The sequence below is a fragment of the Wasmannia auropunctata genome, unplaced genomic scaffold (assembly GCF_000956235.1).
Source record: "Wasmannia auropunctata unplaced genomic scaffold, wasmannia.A_1.0 LD336111.1, whole genome shotgun sequence".
Classification (NCBI taxonomy): Eukaryota; Metazoa; Arthropoda; class Insecta; order Hymenoptera; family Formicidae; genus Wasmannia; species Wasmannia auropunctata.
Genome location: NW_012026779.1, coordinates 883,684 through 899,867, shown reverse-complemented (window position 1 = coordinate 899,867; position 16,184 = coordinate 883,684). Strand labels below are relative to the sequence as shown.

General features: G+C 41.2%; 2 protein-coding genes across 2 annotated transcripts in view; both read right to left on the bottom strand.

The window, feature by feature from the left end:
* Positions 1-4,555: 4,555 nt before the first annotated feature.
* Positions 4,556-4,996, bottom strand: LOC105450340. The gene has a single exon (XM_011690135.1). The coding sequence runs from the start codon at positions 4,994-4,996 to the stop codon at positions 4,556-4,558; it is 441 nt and encodes a 146-aa protein (XP_011688437.1).
* A 129-nt stretch (positions 4,997-5,125) lies between these two features.
* The window catches only part of LOC105448848 (LIM domain-binding protein 2), a 97,517-nt gene continuing 86,458 nt past the window's right edge, over positions 5,126-16,184 (bottom strand). Inside the window, exons 3-9 of the mRNA XM_011687669.1 lie at positions 11,429-11,531; positions 9,726-9,898; positions 9,082-9,285; positions 7,017-7,149; positions 6,018-6,142; positions 5,637-5,879; positions 5,126-5,227 (exon numbers count right to left, since the gene is read on the bottom strand). Coding sequence (XP_011685971.1) covers positions 5,126-5,227; positions 5,637-5,879; positions 6,018-6,142; positions 7,017-7,149; positions 9,082-9,285; positions 9,726-9,898; positions 11,429-11,531 — 1,083 coding nt within the window. The remainder of the gene's footprint in view (positions 5,228-5,636; positions 5,880-6,017; positions 6,143-7,016; positions 7,150-9,081; positions 9,286-9,725; positions 9,899-11,428; positions 11,532-16,184) is intronic.

Sequence of the window (16,184 nt, the reverse complement as noted above, 5' to 3'; positions counted from 1 at the left end):
CGAAGAACCGATAGGAAGCGATATCGTGATATTAGAGTTAAATCGTCGTCGGTAAAACCGGCCGTGAATGTTCATCGGTTTCAACGCCTTACACGATCTGCTGTTGCTTCCCTGTGTGAATGTGACTAGTTTCGACACTGTTGCGGAATGTTGATAGATTGCGCTTTTTCGCGGACGGGACGCCGTTTGACCCCGCGGCCTCGCGGACGCGTTACAGATCGGATCGGAGGATCGGTCGAGGGAATATGTCCTTTCCTTATATGGAGGGCGAGTCGAGTGCCGCTCGAGGCTGCTGGGCGATGCACTTTCTCCCGGCAAGGATTTTAAGGTTCCATAACGTTCGTCGCCTCTCCGCCGCGACTTCGCCGCCGCCGCGAACGTTTGCTCTCAGCTTTGCGCTTTTATACGCTCGGTTACTTTCGACTCCGTCGCGCGGCGGATCGGCCCGCTACTTTCGAGGGTTTTTTCGGGGCTCTCAAAGGACCCGAGAAACTGATGGGGCGTTATAATTCCGGCTTCGTGTGTGCTTCGCTAACAATTAAAAATTTGTTCGCCTATTACTTATCATTTCGTGTATTTTTTTGTCGTTTAAATTCAATTCACATTATTAGGGTATAATAATTAATTAATTAATTAATTAATTAATTATAATAGTGTCATTATAATTCGTAATAATATACAACATTTGTCAATAGATCATTTATGCTAAAACCCACTAGCATGCTCGTGTCGAAATCACTCGCATTCTCTCTTATTTACTCTCCCCGCACATGCACTCATATATATATATATATATATATATATATATATATATATATATACATATATGTGTGTATGTACGTGCATGCACTGCATACATACACATGCGCTCTTTTTAACATACATACACTCTTTCTCTCTCTCTCTCTCTCTCTTACACAAATACTCTCTCTCTCCCTCTCTCTCACACACACACACACACTCTCTCTCTCTCTCTCTCTCTCTCTCTCTCTCTCTCTCTACACACTCAAGTGTATTTCACGAAGTACACCTTCCTCCTACTTTCGCACACTCTCACGCCGTGGGACTGTACTGGCTTCACGCGTGGCTTATCTAACTAATTCATGATTTAAGTGTGATTTCGGGGTATACGTGTATGTGAAATGTGTAAATGCACGTATGTTAAATGCGCGCACATCGGTGCGCGCGCGCGCGCGCGTCCCCCTCTTTTTCTTTCTCGAGATTTACAATTACAAGAGCGACTCGTCTCTCCGTTCTTCTCGGTACATTCTACATGTAAGCTGTACGTATGCGTGTATAGCCTACCTTTGTTGCAACAAGATAAAAAAAAAGGGAGAAGATGCAAAATCAATGTGCAGCAAAAATATCTTTGCGTCGGAAACCGAGGTAAAGTAACGAGAAAGCAAATAGCGTTTTTCCCTCTCGGAAAGAGGAAGAGAGAGAAAGATTACACCAATGATACTCTTGTGTCCGCGTGTACGTGTGTTCGTTTTTTTTTGTATGCGTTTACACGAGCGTGTGCTGTATGAGACAATGATCTTTGTACATATTTCAAAATGTATTCCCGCGCGCGGTATCGACACATGACGAAGATGCGGAAGATGCTCTCCCGCCTTGGGAAGACGCGGAGTTCACGGACGATACGCCGGCGTTTTGTACCTGTGCCGCCGCGTGGTCGCCCTTCTCCCCCTCCTTCGATAAAATCCGACGGAAACACGTCGCCACGAACTTTAATCCGGTCGCTCATAGATTCCCGAGAATAGTTCGATTCAAAGATCTCCCGCAGCCGCAAAACGCCGCTCGTTTTCCCCCTTGTTCTTCGGACCACGATCAAACAAATGGTAAACGGGGCAAAACGTAATTCGGGCTTAAGCCTCGGTTGGAACAGAGGGAACTGAGAGCTAGAAACTTCCTCGGTCTGGCCGCGACGGCCAACCCCCAGTTAAATCGGTTAAATGACAATGATGTGAAAACGGCACGCGCGCGTGCGCGCGGATTTATCATCAACGCGGACTATTTGCGAGAGCGGGGCGATTTACTTAACACGCGAATTATTTTCGCCGCGTGCGCGTCCAAGAGCGTCCACAGAATTTTTGTAGAAGGGGGAGGAGGGAGGCATGATCCAAATTTTTAATACGAACCGCGAGGAGCAAATGTTCAAACGTTGTGCACCTGTGTTGTATTTTAGCTCTCTCACATTTGACAAACATATTTATTATTTGTAAAAATAAGAGAGCAAATTTTGAATTTTATTATACTCGTTTGATTTCAGGGGGGGAACGGCAAATTCCCCTCCTTGCCCCCTCCCTGCGGACGCCCATGTGCGCGTCTAATGTATTTTTGTGTAATGTGTGTATGTATTACGTTATGTGCGAAGAGCCTGTTGCTATTTCCAAAATCGAAGCAGAGCTCGTACCTACGTCGTGCTCAAGCGATGACGCTATATAGTCACGCGGGAAAACATCTGACAAATCGCAGTTCACAGTGTGATGTACAGTAAATTACAACTAAAAACGATGTTCCCCTTTCTTACATTTCGACGCATGTGTAACTTCGAATCTCGTCAAAGCAAATACTCTTCCCTCGGAATACGATATATTATGTATCGGAAATACATAATGTATCAGAATACCAAAATCTGTATATACACGAATTGCATATCAAGACTAATTTTTCTCTTTCTTCTCTCTAATTCAAAGTATACATATTTGGAACGAATCATCCGCAATGACGAGTCATCACCGCATAAAAACAAATGATTCGAAAGGGCACACACTGATCGTCAAAAGATACCTATATCGATGATTTAAATAAAAAGTTTGCGTTTAAAGTATCTTATAAAAATCATCTGAATGTTAAAAGAAGGGAACATAACGAATCACAAGGAGCAATATAAAAATAGGAACATATGCGACGTATATAAACAAAATGAGGAACATATACATGATGTTTAAACGTAACACGCAAGGAACTTCGGGTTCAGATTTACGCGTGTATATAATTGTACGTGTTCGTGTGTGCATTCATGTGCCTTTATCTGACCGTATATTGAAATATTCGAATCACCACGCGCCATTATTTGTGTATCGAATAAAAATGACAAGGTCCTATAATGTTGCCGCGTTAAAAAGAATCTCGTCAGAATGATCAAAACACAATCGAATCAAGTGAACGTAAAAGTATTCACTTGGGTACACAAAAGTTAAAATTCACAAATAATCCGTAAAGACGTGGGTACGTGCTGTGCTACGTGTCGTACCGCAATATGTATTTCTAAAACGTAAAACACGAAGCTTGTTTACACGAATGTTAAAAAATGCTCTTTTTTTTTAACAATTCTCTTTTCTTTTCCTGCACCGTGGAGATTGGATTCCGTGTCTCGTCTCGGTTTTGAGAAAGCTTTACACTTACGTTATATATTACCAACCGTGTTGAACCTTTGGAACAAAGAGTCTTCCTTACATTATTTAGTGTGCAAAATATTCTTACGCTTTCCGTGGTTCGTTCAAATAATTATTATTATTATATAGTAGTAATAAAGGATAAAATTCTACGAGTCCTCGGGACGATCAACGAGGCTATGCATTGGCGTTCGGTCGGTCCCCGCGCTTAAAAATCGTCAAGAGCCGAAGTGACTCTCTCATCGCTCCTTCTCTTACCTCACCCTTCTCTCCATCTCCGATTTTACCTCACTCACTCTCACCCTCTCGCATTCATTTTCTCTTTCTCTCTCTCTCGCTCTCTCCCATATACCCCCAGACTACTGTCATACGCACGCATTCTGCTTAACTTGCACACTGACGTTTGCACAAATACGTACTTACGATATAGTTCTTACAATATTTTTTTATATATATTCATTTACTCTATTAATTATATCAATACTGTTGACGGATAGAGATTCATTCACAAATTCCCGCACCAGAGCGGACAATCGTCTCTGACGCGCGTGGCGTTAACACATTCCCTTTTCTCGCTTCCTCGTCTTCTTCATTCCCCCCTCAGTGTCACACATCGTTCCACCTTTCATATTTAACATAATTTTTGACATAAAAGTTTTTTTTTTATCACACGCTAAAACACTTGATCTCCTCTATCCTGGAGATTGTCGTCCGTCCGCACGGTGTCGTCCGAAGCGATAGAGCGATCCACGAATAAACGGGTGCAACTGCCGCTCTCCTTCTTTTCCTATCTGCCGCTTCGGGTCGTTCAGCTTCTCCGCAATCTTCCCCGTGTATTGTCGTGGTGTGGATTCGGAGACACCGCACTACCTCCCCTCCGTTCGAGAATTATACAAAAAACCATACAAACTCGAGCAGATGCCGCCGCGTATATTTTGTCCGTCTTCGTCTTCATTCTCGACAGCGTCGCAGCATCAACGGCAGCGCGTCAGCGGGTCATACAACGATTTGGCGCGAAATTTGCCTCGTCGGCGAATCACCTTTACACCGACACAAACACGTTTTCCGCTCATATCGAGTTCCAAAACGTCACTGTCATCTGGTCCAATTTTCCCGCGCGAAATGACCGATATTTACGTTCCGCTAAAGTGAAATCATTTATGACCGCGCTGCGCGAGAAAATACTCTATCTGCTGTAGACAGAGCAGTTGCTGCACCAAGCTCTGTAGCGGGTCCTGGCCCGGCTGGAGTTGGCCCTGCTGCTGCCCTTGGAGCCCCTGCGGCTGCATCAAGCCTCCACCAGTAGGCTGAGCAGACGTAGGCGGCAGCATCGTGGTGCCCGGACCCGACTGCTGCTCGGCCAACAACTGCCGTTGCAGCTGCTGCGCCTGGTAATGGGCCACCGCCATCAGTTCCGAGGACTCCATGCCCATCGAGGCGGCGGCAGCGGCGGCGGCGGCGGCGGCGGCGGCCACGTGACCCAACTGCGGATGCTGCTCCGGATGATGGTGGCCCGGTGGTGCTGCTGCTGGCAGGCCGGGCTGACAGGCCAGCGGCGGAAGCATTCCGACGTGTGACGACAACCTGCCAGTCATGGAGCCGGCCGCGGAGGCCAGATAGGCGGCGGCAGTGGGGAGGCTAGGATTCTCGCCCCGCTAGGGAGCCACGTTCTTGGGCCTGCGCCCCCGTCGCCCCCTGGTGGGGGGGCGCGGGGACTCCTGGCCTCACTGGCTCACCGCGGGGCTCTTCTTGTCTTGCTGCTGTTGACTGGCGTCCTGCGTTCCCTGTACACCTGCGGCCGCGCCCCCTTGACCACCCTGGACTCCCTGAAGCAGCGCACACACACGCACATGCGTGACGCGATATTAGAAACCACGCAATTATTATCGCACGTTTCTGAATAGCATTTTTTGAGGTGGAGTCAGTACCTTTTCCTTTTAAACTTTATTTTTCCTTTCTTTAATCTTCCGTTGAGAGTCATCTTTAGTTATTGGTTTTTTCCGATATACCGATCAACCGAATAACGACACCGATCTCCGAATTCAGAAGTCATTCAAGTAATAGTTTCAATATCTGATATCAGTTATTTTAATGAATTAGTTCAATCGATTCAGCAAAATTTGAAACTTGTTGAGTACTTGTTGAATACTTGTATTTTATTCAGATAAATTAGATGCGTGTGCAGACGCATTCTTCAATTCCGGGGTTGAAATTTGGCGTGGAAGAACTGATTACCTGACTGCCAGGACCTCCCTGTGGTGGACCAGGACCGCGATCTGGCGGCCAGGAATTACCCGGTGTCGGCTCCGAGTGGAACTGATGAGGATGCGGCGGTGGTCCGCCGGATGCATCATGACTATGAGGATCCAGATTATTTGCGGCATCGTATTGCGTATTTTCCAACCTCGTGATTAACCGCTCATCCTCATCCCCGAATTCACCGCCCATTAAAGAAGGCTCACCCACAACCATCACATCCTAGATAGAAGTAAATTCTAAATTGTTTAAATTATCTAAATTGCTAGATAGAAGTAAAAACAAAAAAAATTTAATTAGCCTACAGACGACACCGCGATGTATGTTGCTTCAATGAGAAAAATAAATCGAAAGATTTACCTGCGATGCTAGAGAAAAATTTGGCCCAGGTGAACGCTTTTTGCTAGGCGCGGGTGGAGCATTGTTGCCCGGTCCGGACGTGCTGCCCTTCCGCTTTCTTCTTTTGCTAGCCGGCCGCTGAGACTCTGGAAACGAAGGAAAGTCGTCGTGAACACAACACGCCGCGCACATTCGTCGGCCGCGTTCGGCCACGTGTGTGGCTACACACTGATAAACTTAAGAGCACTACCCAGCTGTGGACCTTTCTCATTATCAAAGGTCTCTGACACGCACAAGCACAAGCATGCATTGACATGATAGACAAACAAACACATAGAGACATGTGTCAAGTTTATTTCTAACTCTTCCTCCCACGAACTACTTTGCACTCTCAAGCGACGTTTACAGAGAAACACGTTTGGCATCATATTATTTGATGTTGTACGCGCTTGGTTCCACGGGTTTATCGGATTTAAACGAGTATCGGGTGAACGTATCCGAGCTATATGTATGTACAAAATCGCAAGTGAAATGGGAAACGCACAAGCACGATAAAAAATGAGCGATAAGCAGACGCTAAAAGCAGTGTGACGCAACGTCAAAACAATCGAAAAATAACCGTGTCATTGATATCAAATATCATGTAATGTATGAAACTAAAAGCAAATTGAAGTCACATAGTAATGCTTATATACTATAAGTATAAATACTTCGTAAAATGACTCGAAGGTTTGACTTAAATTCGATCGATGAAACAAGCGGTGCAAGACGGTGTTCGATAGAAAAGTGCATCTAATTGCTGGAAGATTCGGTACAAAATCGTCAAGTCTCACGCTCGACGAGGAAAAACCGGTGGAACCAAGACTCGCGGCAAAGCGGTCAAAGAAAATCGACGACAAACGGACAGTGGCGTCGTTCCGCGGGTAGCAAAAATAAGAGCCGATTTTCACGTTGTCTATCGACGGCCGTTTTTCGGCTTCACTGGCTGGTGCTTCTCATGTAAAGCAACTGTTCGTCTACCTCTCTTACCCGGCGGGGCAACTATCCTCTGCCATTTCTGGAACAAGGTTGTCTTCAGACAATCACGGGGTGATAACGCATACGCCTTGTGCCTCGACATCAGTTCTTGCATCGGCTCCAGAATCACGCATAACTGTAAAAGAATCAGTCAGTTCAATCCCTGATGAAAAGCCAAGTTACAAGCTCAATAATTCGATATTTATAGCTCGAAGCTTAAGCTTGCAGTCTCTTTTCAGCCTAAATGTACGAAAAATTAGATGAAACACGTTCTAAACATTTCTATAACTAAAATTCTAATGTTTAATATATGTTTAATATACATCTCACTCTAATATATGTAATGCAAATTAAACAACTCTTTAAAAATTAAGTTCAAAAACCGTATATGCAACGTAATAAAATATATGAATAAAGAGGTCAAGAAACAAGCACACGATAAACTGGATGTCAAAAATTAAAACTTTAATAATGTCATTATATTAAAAAAAACCTGGAACGTTTCGGACTACACAGAGTCATCTTCGGCAAGTAGAGTTCAAAAAACGCGAAATAAAATATAATAAATAAACAAATGAATACATAAAACCACGAAGTCAAAAACAAGAAATAAATAAATATTTAAATATGTCTAAAGATTAAACTCTTTATAAAAACTCATATGAGAAAAACATATAAGTTTTCTACTTCTGTCGATTCGTTTTGAATACAGTTTCAATCCGAGAACTGTACTTGCGTGTACACGCATTTTCATGTGAGTAATAATCGCGTTACATCACGTTACGCGGCGAGCGTAAAAGCTGAATAACGTAACTACCACTTGAGAAAACTGACTGGAGTTTCGCGCGATGTGACGACACATTCGTCCGTAAATCAACCGAAGGCCCCCCGTTTTCGTCGTCGGCGACGGCTCTTCTCGGCCCCTGTGGAGAAATTATATTCGAAGACGCGGCCGTTCCTTACGCGTTTCCGCGAACATCGTGTACCGGTTCAACAATGGCGCGAGGACTTTCCCGCGAACGTAACAATCGACGGGGCTTTTCAACTGGCTCGAGACGATACACGCGGAATGCGCGACCGTCCCCTTCCCGCCCCTCCCTGGTGAAAGCGCTTCCGAGCGCGGAAAGAAGGTAGCTCGTAACCCGGATAGCCGGAGATACTTTCGAGAAGGCAGGCGCGCACGACGTGTGTGTTCCGAACTAGCCCCGCATCGACGCACCTATATCTTGCCGCAACAATTTTCTAACAATCACGTTCGCGATCGATTTTTTTTCCGTTTATAAAATCAATACTCAATCAAAGTCTCGTCCCTCGTGTTTCGACACGCACGATGATACGCACGTGTTCGCCGCTAATCGTGCGTGTAATCGTTCTTTTCTTTCAAATTCTTGCAGTGTAAACATTCTGGAGGTCTTTGCGTTCATCTACATATGTCAAAATAATCAAAAAAGCAAGCTTGATTGATCTATTCTTTCGTCTGCGAGTCTTCCGAAGACTCGTCTGTTTCGCTAACAATTTTTCATCTTCTAAGATAGTTTAATACGAACGAAAAAATTTTAATGCAAAATTAATAAAAGTAGCGCTCGTATTTATCAAGAGCTAGTAAATTGATTTATGGCCAATAAACGAGCAAAGGTTTTAGATGTTGCTATAAACTCCTATATTTTCACATATACAATAATTCAATAGCGAGACGTTTCGACCTAACTTGGTCCTCCTCAGTCGTCTTTAAAGCCTGGTCTACAATTACGTAAGCGTATAATTGTAAATAATTGTAGTTGTAAAAATTGACCAATTACAGTCGAATATTCTTCTTATATTCGATTGTGATTGGTATATTCTTATAACTACAACTATTTGCAACTATGCTTACGCAATTGTAGACCGGGCTTAAGATTGATACATTGTATACCACTAAAACTGACGTTAAACCATGTACATTTTTAAAAAACTTCGAAATTAAAACTGACATGTGATTGTTCGCATGAGTTCAATTCAATTTGGACGCGGTCAATCTGACGCATCGACGTAGAATTATAAGACAGCGCAGTGCGCGTAGAATACGTACTCTAAGGTAGTTGAGAGTGAAGTTGGACATGCCCTGCCTGGTGATGTTTTTGCTAATCTGCTCGAGCATCGTCGGGTCCTGCTGCATACTGACGACGCTCCTCGGCACCAGCTCCCGATGCGTCCTCACTGACATATGCCACGACTTTATCCTCATGAGGTCGTCGAAGGTGAACTCCAATATTAACCTACCCTCCGTTAACACCTATAAAATAAGTTTCGGATGACAATATCCGCCTCGGCTATTTCGAGGTGCGCTTGATTTCGCGCGCGCCGCGAAGAGTTTTACAGAGAGAGAGAACTTAGGCTTCCCGCTAGGAAGCAGTTTTACAGAAATTACAGAGATCCAATTAAACTTTAATCCTTCCTGTCTTTATGACATCTCTCTTTTTTTTTATTAAGAAAAGAGTAATCGACTTTTCCAATTGTGTCAACTCAGGGATACGGCACGTGCACGCAGTAGTTTTTATATAAATTTTTCTGGTCATTTCTATTTAAATCACGATTATGTTTTTCAATTTGTTTTTAATCATTCGTGTTATTTTCGTTTAATTCAACGATCAAGTACGTAAATATTGGCAATCTGAAGTGTAGTTTTTTTTTTACTGCAAGTGCAATAAATATACCGAATGTGTCGAATCGTACCTTAGTGTACATCGGCTTCCCGTACTGCGTGACCATCGTGCACTGATCACAGTCCAGCGTTATGGTAGTGTTGTGAAACGACTCCTTCTGATTTCTCAAAGTGTAGTAAAGTTCCGTCACTCCGCCATCGAATATTGAACGGAAGTACCTGGGTATTAACGTCCTTCCTATCGCTGAAAGGGTAAAGATGGCGAAACGATTAGAAATAAATACAACGAGTAACGTCGCGGGAAAAGCAAGGCGACGATTAAGATCGACAGCTCTATCTTTAAGTCGGTCGATATCGACTCTTATATATATCTATTCGGGCGTGATATACATATAAACGCGTGCACCTCTGCAAAATTGGAATGTACACGAATAGCTGAGACTAAATAAAACAAATTGTCGCGTTTAATTTTCGATGTTCACCTAATTCTATAATAAATTGTCGCGCTTTACTTTCAATGTTTTGATTCTGCAAGAAACTCCTGTCGCGAGGAATGAATAAAATTTTATCGAGAATTACGACGTAAAAGTATAAATCGAAATCTAACGACAAACGCCAAACAGACACGAGTGAGAAGTGTCTTTCTTTTTCTCGTTAATTACAAATTACGCATTTCGCATCAGGGGACTCATTTCGGGCGCGTCATATACTGCGCGGATGCCCCGTCGTTTATACCCGGATGACGACGACACGCATCCGCACGACATGTAATCACGTTGTCGTCGTATATTTTCGAGACGGTGTGCAGAACAGACATTAAAATCCACCGACTGCAAGATTGCCGCGCGGTGGCACGTCATTATTTAGAACAGAGGCGGTACCCGCACGAGCTTGCACGGCGATTAAGTATCGGTGACAATGTGTGAACCGTGATATCGCAAAGATGTAAGAAATTATCTCGCGCTGAAAGAAATCGATCGTATTAACGCAGATAACGATGTGTAAGTGTCAAAGAAACTTCATTCGAAAGTTTTATCACCTTGCTCTCAAAAAGAAATTTTGCTTTGCAATTTAACCTTTTCTTTTTGAATTTTCCTTTTTTACCATGAAAATAAAGATATCTCACTCGTCTATTGTTATTATTAATAAGTAGTGCAGTGTAGCAAACTACTTTATAATTTCACAGTGTCGATCCGATCATTCGTTTGTGCGTCCGTCTGATTATTCGTCCGTCCGTTCAATTATATGTCTGCAAAATCTTTCAAAAATGGCTTCATTTTTTTAACTTTATTTTTCTTCTCTTTGTTTTTGTCAATAGATACACAAGAATCTTAGCTTTATACTGAGACAAAATGAGTCAAATCAGTTGAACGTAAGAAGATCAAAGATCGTCTATCTTAAGAAATTTAAAATTCCTTATATTTATTAATTTTTAAAAAATCATAATGTATCATATTTCGACATTTTTAACGAAATTCCAATAGTTACAATGGTTCTTCGCTGCACTACTTAATTATGTATGTTACAAAGGGTTTATCCGCATTCTTCATAGCATAACAGATTCTTAGATTCATATATTGGACACGATTACGAGCCGAGAGATTAATTTCTTTCTAATTAATTAGAAATCAAATTCCGCACAATGATTGATCAAAAATAAAATAAAATGTGATAGTTAAGTTCCATCTGATTTCATAACACATTTCTAAACGTTTCCTCCGAAATCCGCATCGCCGCCGATTGCAAATGCGATTAAATAATCGTCGATACTCACAATATCTCTTCGGTCCATCTTCCAAGCAGACGTGGAGGGTGAGGGTGGCGTCTTCCTCGAAGAATTCGTTCGCGAAGGCCTCCCACCAGAGGTTGTCACTATCCTGTGTATAACAAATAGAGAAAGGATTAGCTTGCGTGATGCGAGGATTTTGTGAATGTTGTTCTCGACGTGCATATCTTAACATCGTTGCATTGTATTATTATCGCATCATCTTATTTCACAAGTTGCGAATCGAGAGCGATCGTAGATAATGAACGAACGATTAAGAATTAGGTAAAGAAGAAAGATCGAAGTGCGATAAAAGGAGGGAAGAGAATGAAGAGACGACACTTTCTCCCTTCCAGAGAATCGCATGGAAAACAAAGATGAAAGAGAGAGAGAGAAAGAGAAAGAGAGAAGGAGAACTTGTACCTCAATGCTGAATAACGCATGACTGTCTGGCTTGAAATTATAGCATTTCCACCCCCTCCCAGTCGTAGGAACTACCCCTTGGCTCTGTTCGCCACGCTTTCATTCAATTATGCATCCACCACTATCTCCCTCGCGTCTCCCCGCCTGGTCCACCTACACCCAAACCCCGCGGGCACTCCTCTTGTTATTATTTTCCCGCGTGTGGCTTGGTCTCTCGTCGGCTTTTCTTACACGCGAAAAACCGCCGTCATCAGTCGCTTTTGTAACGACCGCGATTTCGGGGGAGGAGGCTGCGCGGTATTGTGTGAATTTGCTCCGTTGTTCCTCATTGGAGATGCATTGGAGATTGAGGATTACGATTTACAGATTAGAAATTGGAGATTTGACCAATCGGACAGTTTTGAATCTGTTTCATTCTAATCGGTTGATTTCACGTAGGGTCTGATACGGGCTTCATGAACAACGAAGCGATCCAATATAGTCCAATTGTGTGTTATGTGTAATTTATAATATAATTTAGAAATTTGTTATATATAAAATACGACCTGCAATTATAATAAATATAATTCGTAAAAAATGATATTCCTTTAATATCGCATATAAAAAAATTATTCAATAATTTTTTTTTAATTTAATAAATTATCAAAGACTCATATTCAAATTAAATCAATAATAGACTGTAGAGCCAAGCTGGGTGTACGTGCTAATTCTTCACAGTTACATGATTTCTGGATATTCAAATTTTAACATGTATCTATCTGAAAGTTACATGGTTTCTAATACAAATGGACTAAGGATGACGCTTTCCAAAAGATTTAGACGACAAGCCAATAATTTTTGTTAAAACATCAGACAAATATAATTTGCGAGCAAATGCATTGACATATAATGTAACACCCAAAAAAAAATATTCTATCCTTTAGTGGTACCCTCTTCATAATAAAAGATTTTCCTCTTAATATTAAATAAACGTCTCGAAAGGATATTCTAAAATGTAGAGGAATATCGAATTACTATGAGTATATATTCTAAAATATAGAGGAATATCGAATTACTATGAGATATATATTTAAAATATAGAAGAATGTCGAATTACTATAAGAATTTATTCTTGATTATAGCGCATGGTCCATTTTTTTATAGATAAATACGCTTTATAGCTGAGGAATATGCTTCATGTAAAACTTTTTTCTTACAGGAAATGGTTAAAAGAATTTCCCGCTTATAAGTAGAACATTTTTTTTTGGGTGAAGTTATGTATTTAATTCGTTATATTCCCACTGAGGATGACCGTTATGTAAAAGGGTCGAAACATTTGGTATAATTTGTATATTAGTTATTTATATAACATTAAAGATTGTTTACCACCACAGTCAACACATATTATTAGCACGTACACCCAGCTTGGCTCTACAGCCCTATTATTGATCTTATTCAATAATGTTATTTCGCAAGGTAATTTGCATTCCTAAAGTGCAATGAAAATATAGATCGAAATGTGAGCGATTCATGTTTTATATTTTTTTATGGTGAAATAATTAATTTCTCTTAATCTTTTTTAATCTCTCTTTTTCGTCACTTCCCTTAAAAAAGACAAAAGTAGATAATTTAGAACATTTAGTTACTTTTGATAATATTATATATCATTTTGTAATTATTTTGTACAGGATATATTATTTACTTTTCTTTTTTGCATTACTGCGCCAATATCTCTTTAGCAAAAAAAAATACGTATTATATACCGTATTATATACGTATTATATAAAAAAACGTACTATATACCTACGTACATAGTGCGTAACTTCTTTTTGTCAAAAAGTATATACTCCACCGATAGCACCTATGTTTATTAGGTATGTATATTAAACATGAATTTATTTTAATAATTTTAGAAAAATTGATAATCAAGTTAAGTACACAGTTACGAAAATTATCTAGAAAAGTATATAGTAGTATAAAAAATTTGTCTGAAATAAAATATCCAACGTGACATTGCTATACATTCCAAAATACCAATACGTACACACTCCGACGTGAATTGTTTTCTGAGTAAGTTTACTTCCACGCTCATATTGTCGCAGCCAACAATTACTGTTGTTTGCCATTTTAATTTATTACGCACTTCTACTGCCGCGCTTGTCAATGGGCACCTTTTAATTTTACATCGGAGGGAGGGGGGAGGAGAGGGAAACAAATGCCGGCCTTAGTGTAACCACAGTATAACCAGTAGGTCCACTCAGCGAAAAACTGAGTCTTCGCGCAGGTATCGCCGCGCAACTTTTGTTTTGGGTTGGATCCAATGAAATGCAAGACGATAGGAACGTACATACATATGTACAGACAATTTANAAGCAATTACATCAGTAATTTTTCTTTAATAATCACTCCTACGAATAATTGTTACTAATAAAACGTTTTATTCGATTCACAGATTGAATTTATTGATTTACTGTATCGAATCCATATTATTAGTTATCTGTTTTATTACTTGTGAGGCACTTTTCTCAATTCGGTCCTGGATTTAACATGGTAGATGCTCACGTGATCCGGAAAAGGAGATCAAAGGTGCCGACACGAAGTGGACCTACTGGTTATACTGTGGTGTAACGAGTCGCACGCGCTACGGCATTAGTGAGTTTAAAGCGGTATCTACAACAAGACTTAAGATTTAAGAAAATTGACCATAGTCGATTATTCATCTCACGTGAGAAGAATAATCGCTTATGATTGGTCAATTTTTTTTAAATCTCAAGTCTTATTGTAGACGCCGCTTAAGCAGAACGATCGTCAAATACAGATAACAATAAGGCCAATTTTCACAATGTATGGTTACCTAAAGGTTAAAAATTACCAAGAAGTTTATTGTTTAATGACGTTTGATTAAGATTTAACCATCAAGTTAACTTGATACCAACTTAACTAATGTGTACACGTAACCTTTAGTTTATTTAACTATAAGCTTATATGAAAGTGTGTTTTAGTTAATTTTCAAGTTTTAGTTAACCTAACTTTATCGTTAACCATATGTTATGAAAATGGGCCTAAGTAGGATAATTTTTCATACGCCGTATATGGAAGGCGCGTTATCTGATTTTTTTTATCGAAATGTCGATCGATTGGAGATAAATAAGATGCCAATCGAGACGCTCGCGGGAATGAGATATCGTGCCGCGATGCCACGGGGACGGGAGTGCGCCACTCATGTCAAATCTCGCATAGACAATCGGTTTCCGGGGCCGGGGCACCGACACTGCAACTCGCGAAGATTTATTTCGGACGTAAGCTACGCCGTGCCAAATCAAGCAAACTGTTACCACTCCCGCGCAAATTGATATTTCTGGCAAGCGCGCCTCGGCCCCCGACCCGGCCCGGCTCCGGCCCGGCCGAGGGAGGCCCGAGACTGAGTGGAAACGGGGAAAGTCAGGCGAAACAGTGACGCGATAAGCGTGGCGAAATGAGCGAGAAGACGTTGCTCGACAAATAAACGATATTCAATAATGTGTGGAAGCCGCGCCGGGCCGCGGCCGGCCGGCCGGGAGAGAAAAATGCCTCGTGGGGGTTTACGAGTCGCGCCGCGGTTCTCGATCGCCTGCATCGCTCTATATTATGGCCTCGCGAAATCATTTTCTATCCGACGCGAGATGAGAGATCAGCATTTGCGCACGCGATATGGATTCTGTCATAGGTCTAATGTGAATGACATGCGCCTCGATACATGTGTAATATGTGTAATCTATTCCGACGTGCACACGTGCAATATGTGCAATGCCACTCGTGTACACAAGGTGGCATAAGTGGCAATTTTCATATTACGTCTCGCATAAAATTTAATATCTTGAACATATATTTTCTGTCAAAAATTTAATTCTACGCCATTTCTGATATTCACAAATACAAACGCGAATATGCCAACGTAATGTGTGCCCTCGATAATACGTAAAAGAGAGGGGAGGAAAGGGGGCATAGTGACGGATTTTTTTCCTCTCTCTCCTACAAGCTAATTTCAAGTTTACAAGATATGATTTTTCACTAAAACAGTACTTTTCACTTTCAAATAATACTAAAAACTTAATTAGAGTTTCCATAAGTCATGCGTACGGACTAGATTTTCATAAAAACTGAAACTTACATTTGTCACTATTTGCCCCACCCTATGGGTAAATAGTGACACTCTATGGGACAATTACAAAATACATAATACTTAGCTCCTAATCGATCTTTCTTTTGACATTTTGATTAAATAAGGTAATTTATATTAATTTCTATACTCTGCCATATGTAAATTTTTATTTATTGATAAATAATAGTAGTAACATTATTTGCTAGTATTTCTTATTAAAAA

Coding starts and splice junctions, on each gene's coding strand:
- LOC105450340 (XM_011690135.1), bottom strand. CDS start 4,996: ATGACTGGCAGGTTGTCGTCACACGTCGGAATGCTTCCGCCGCTGGCC.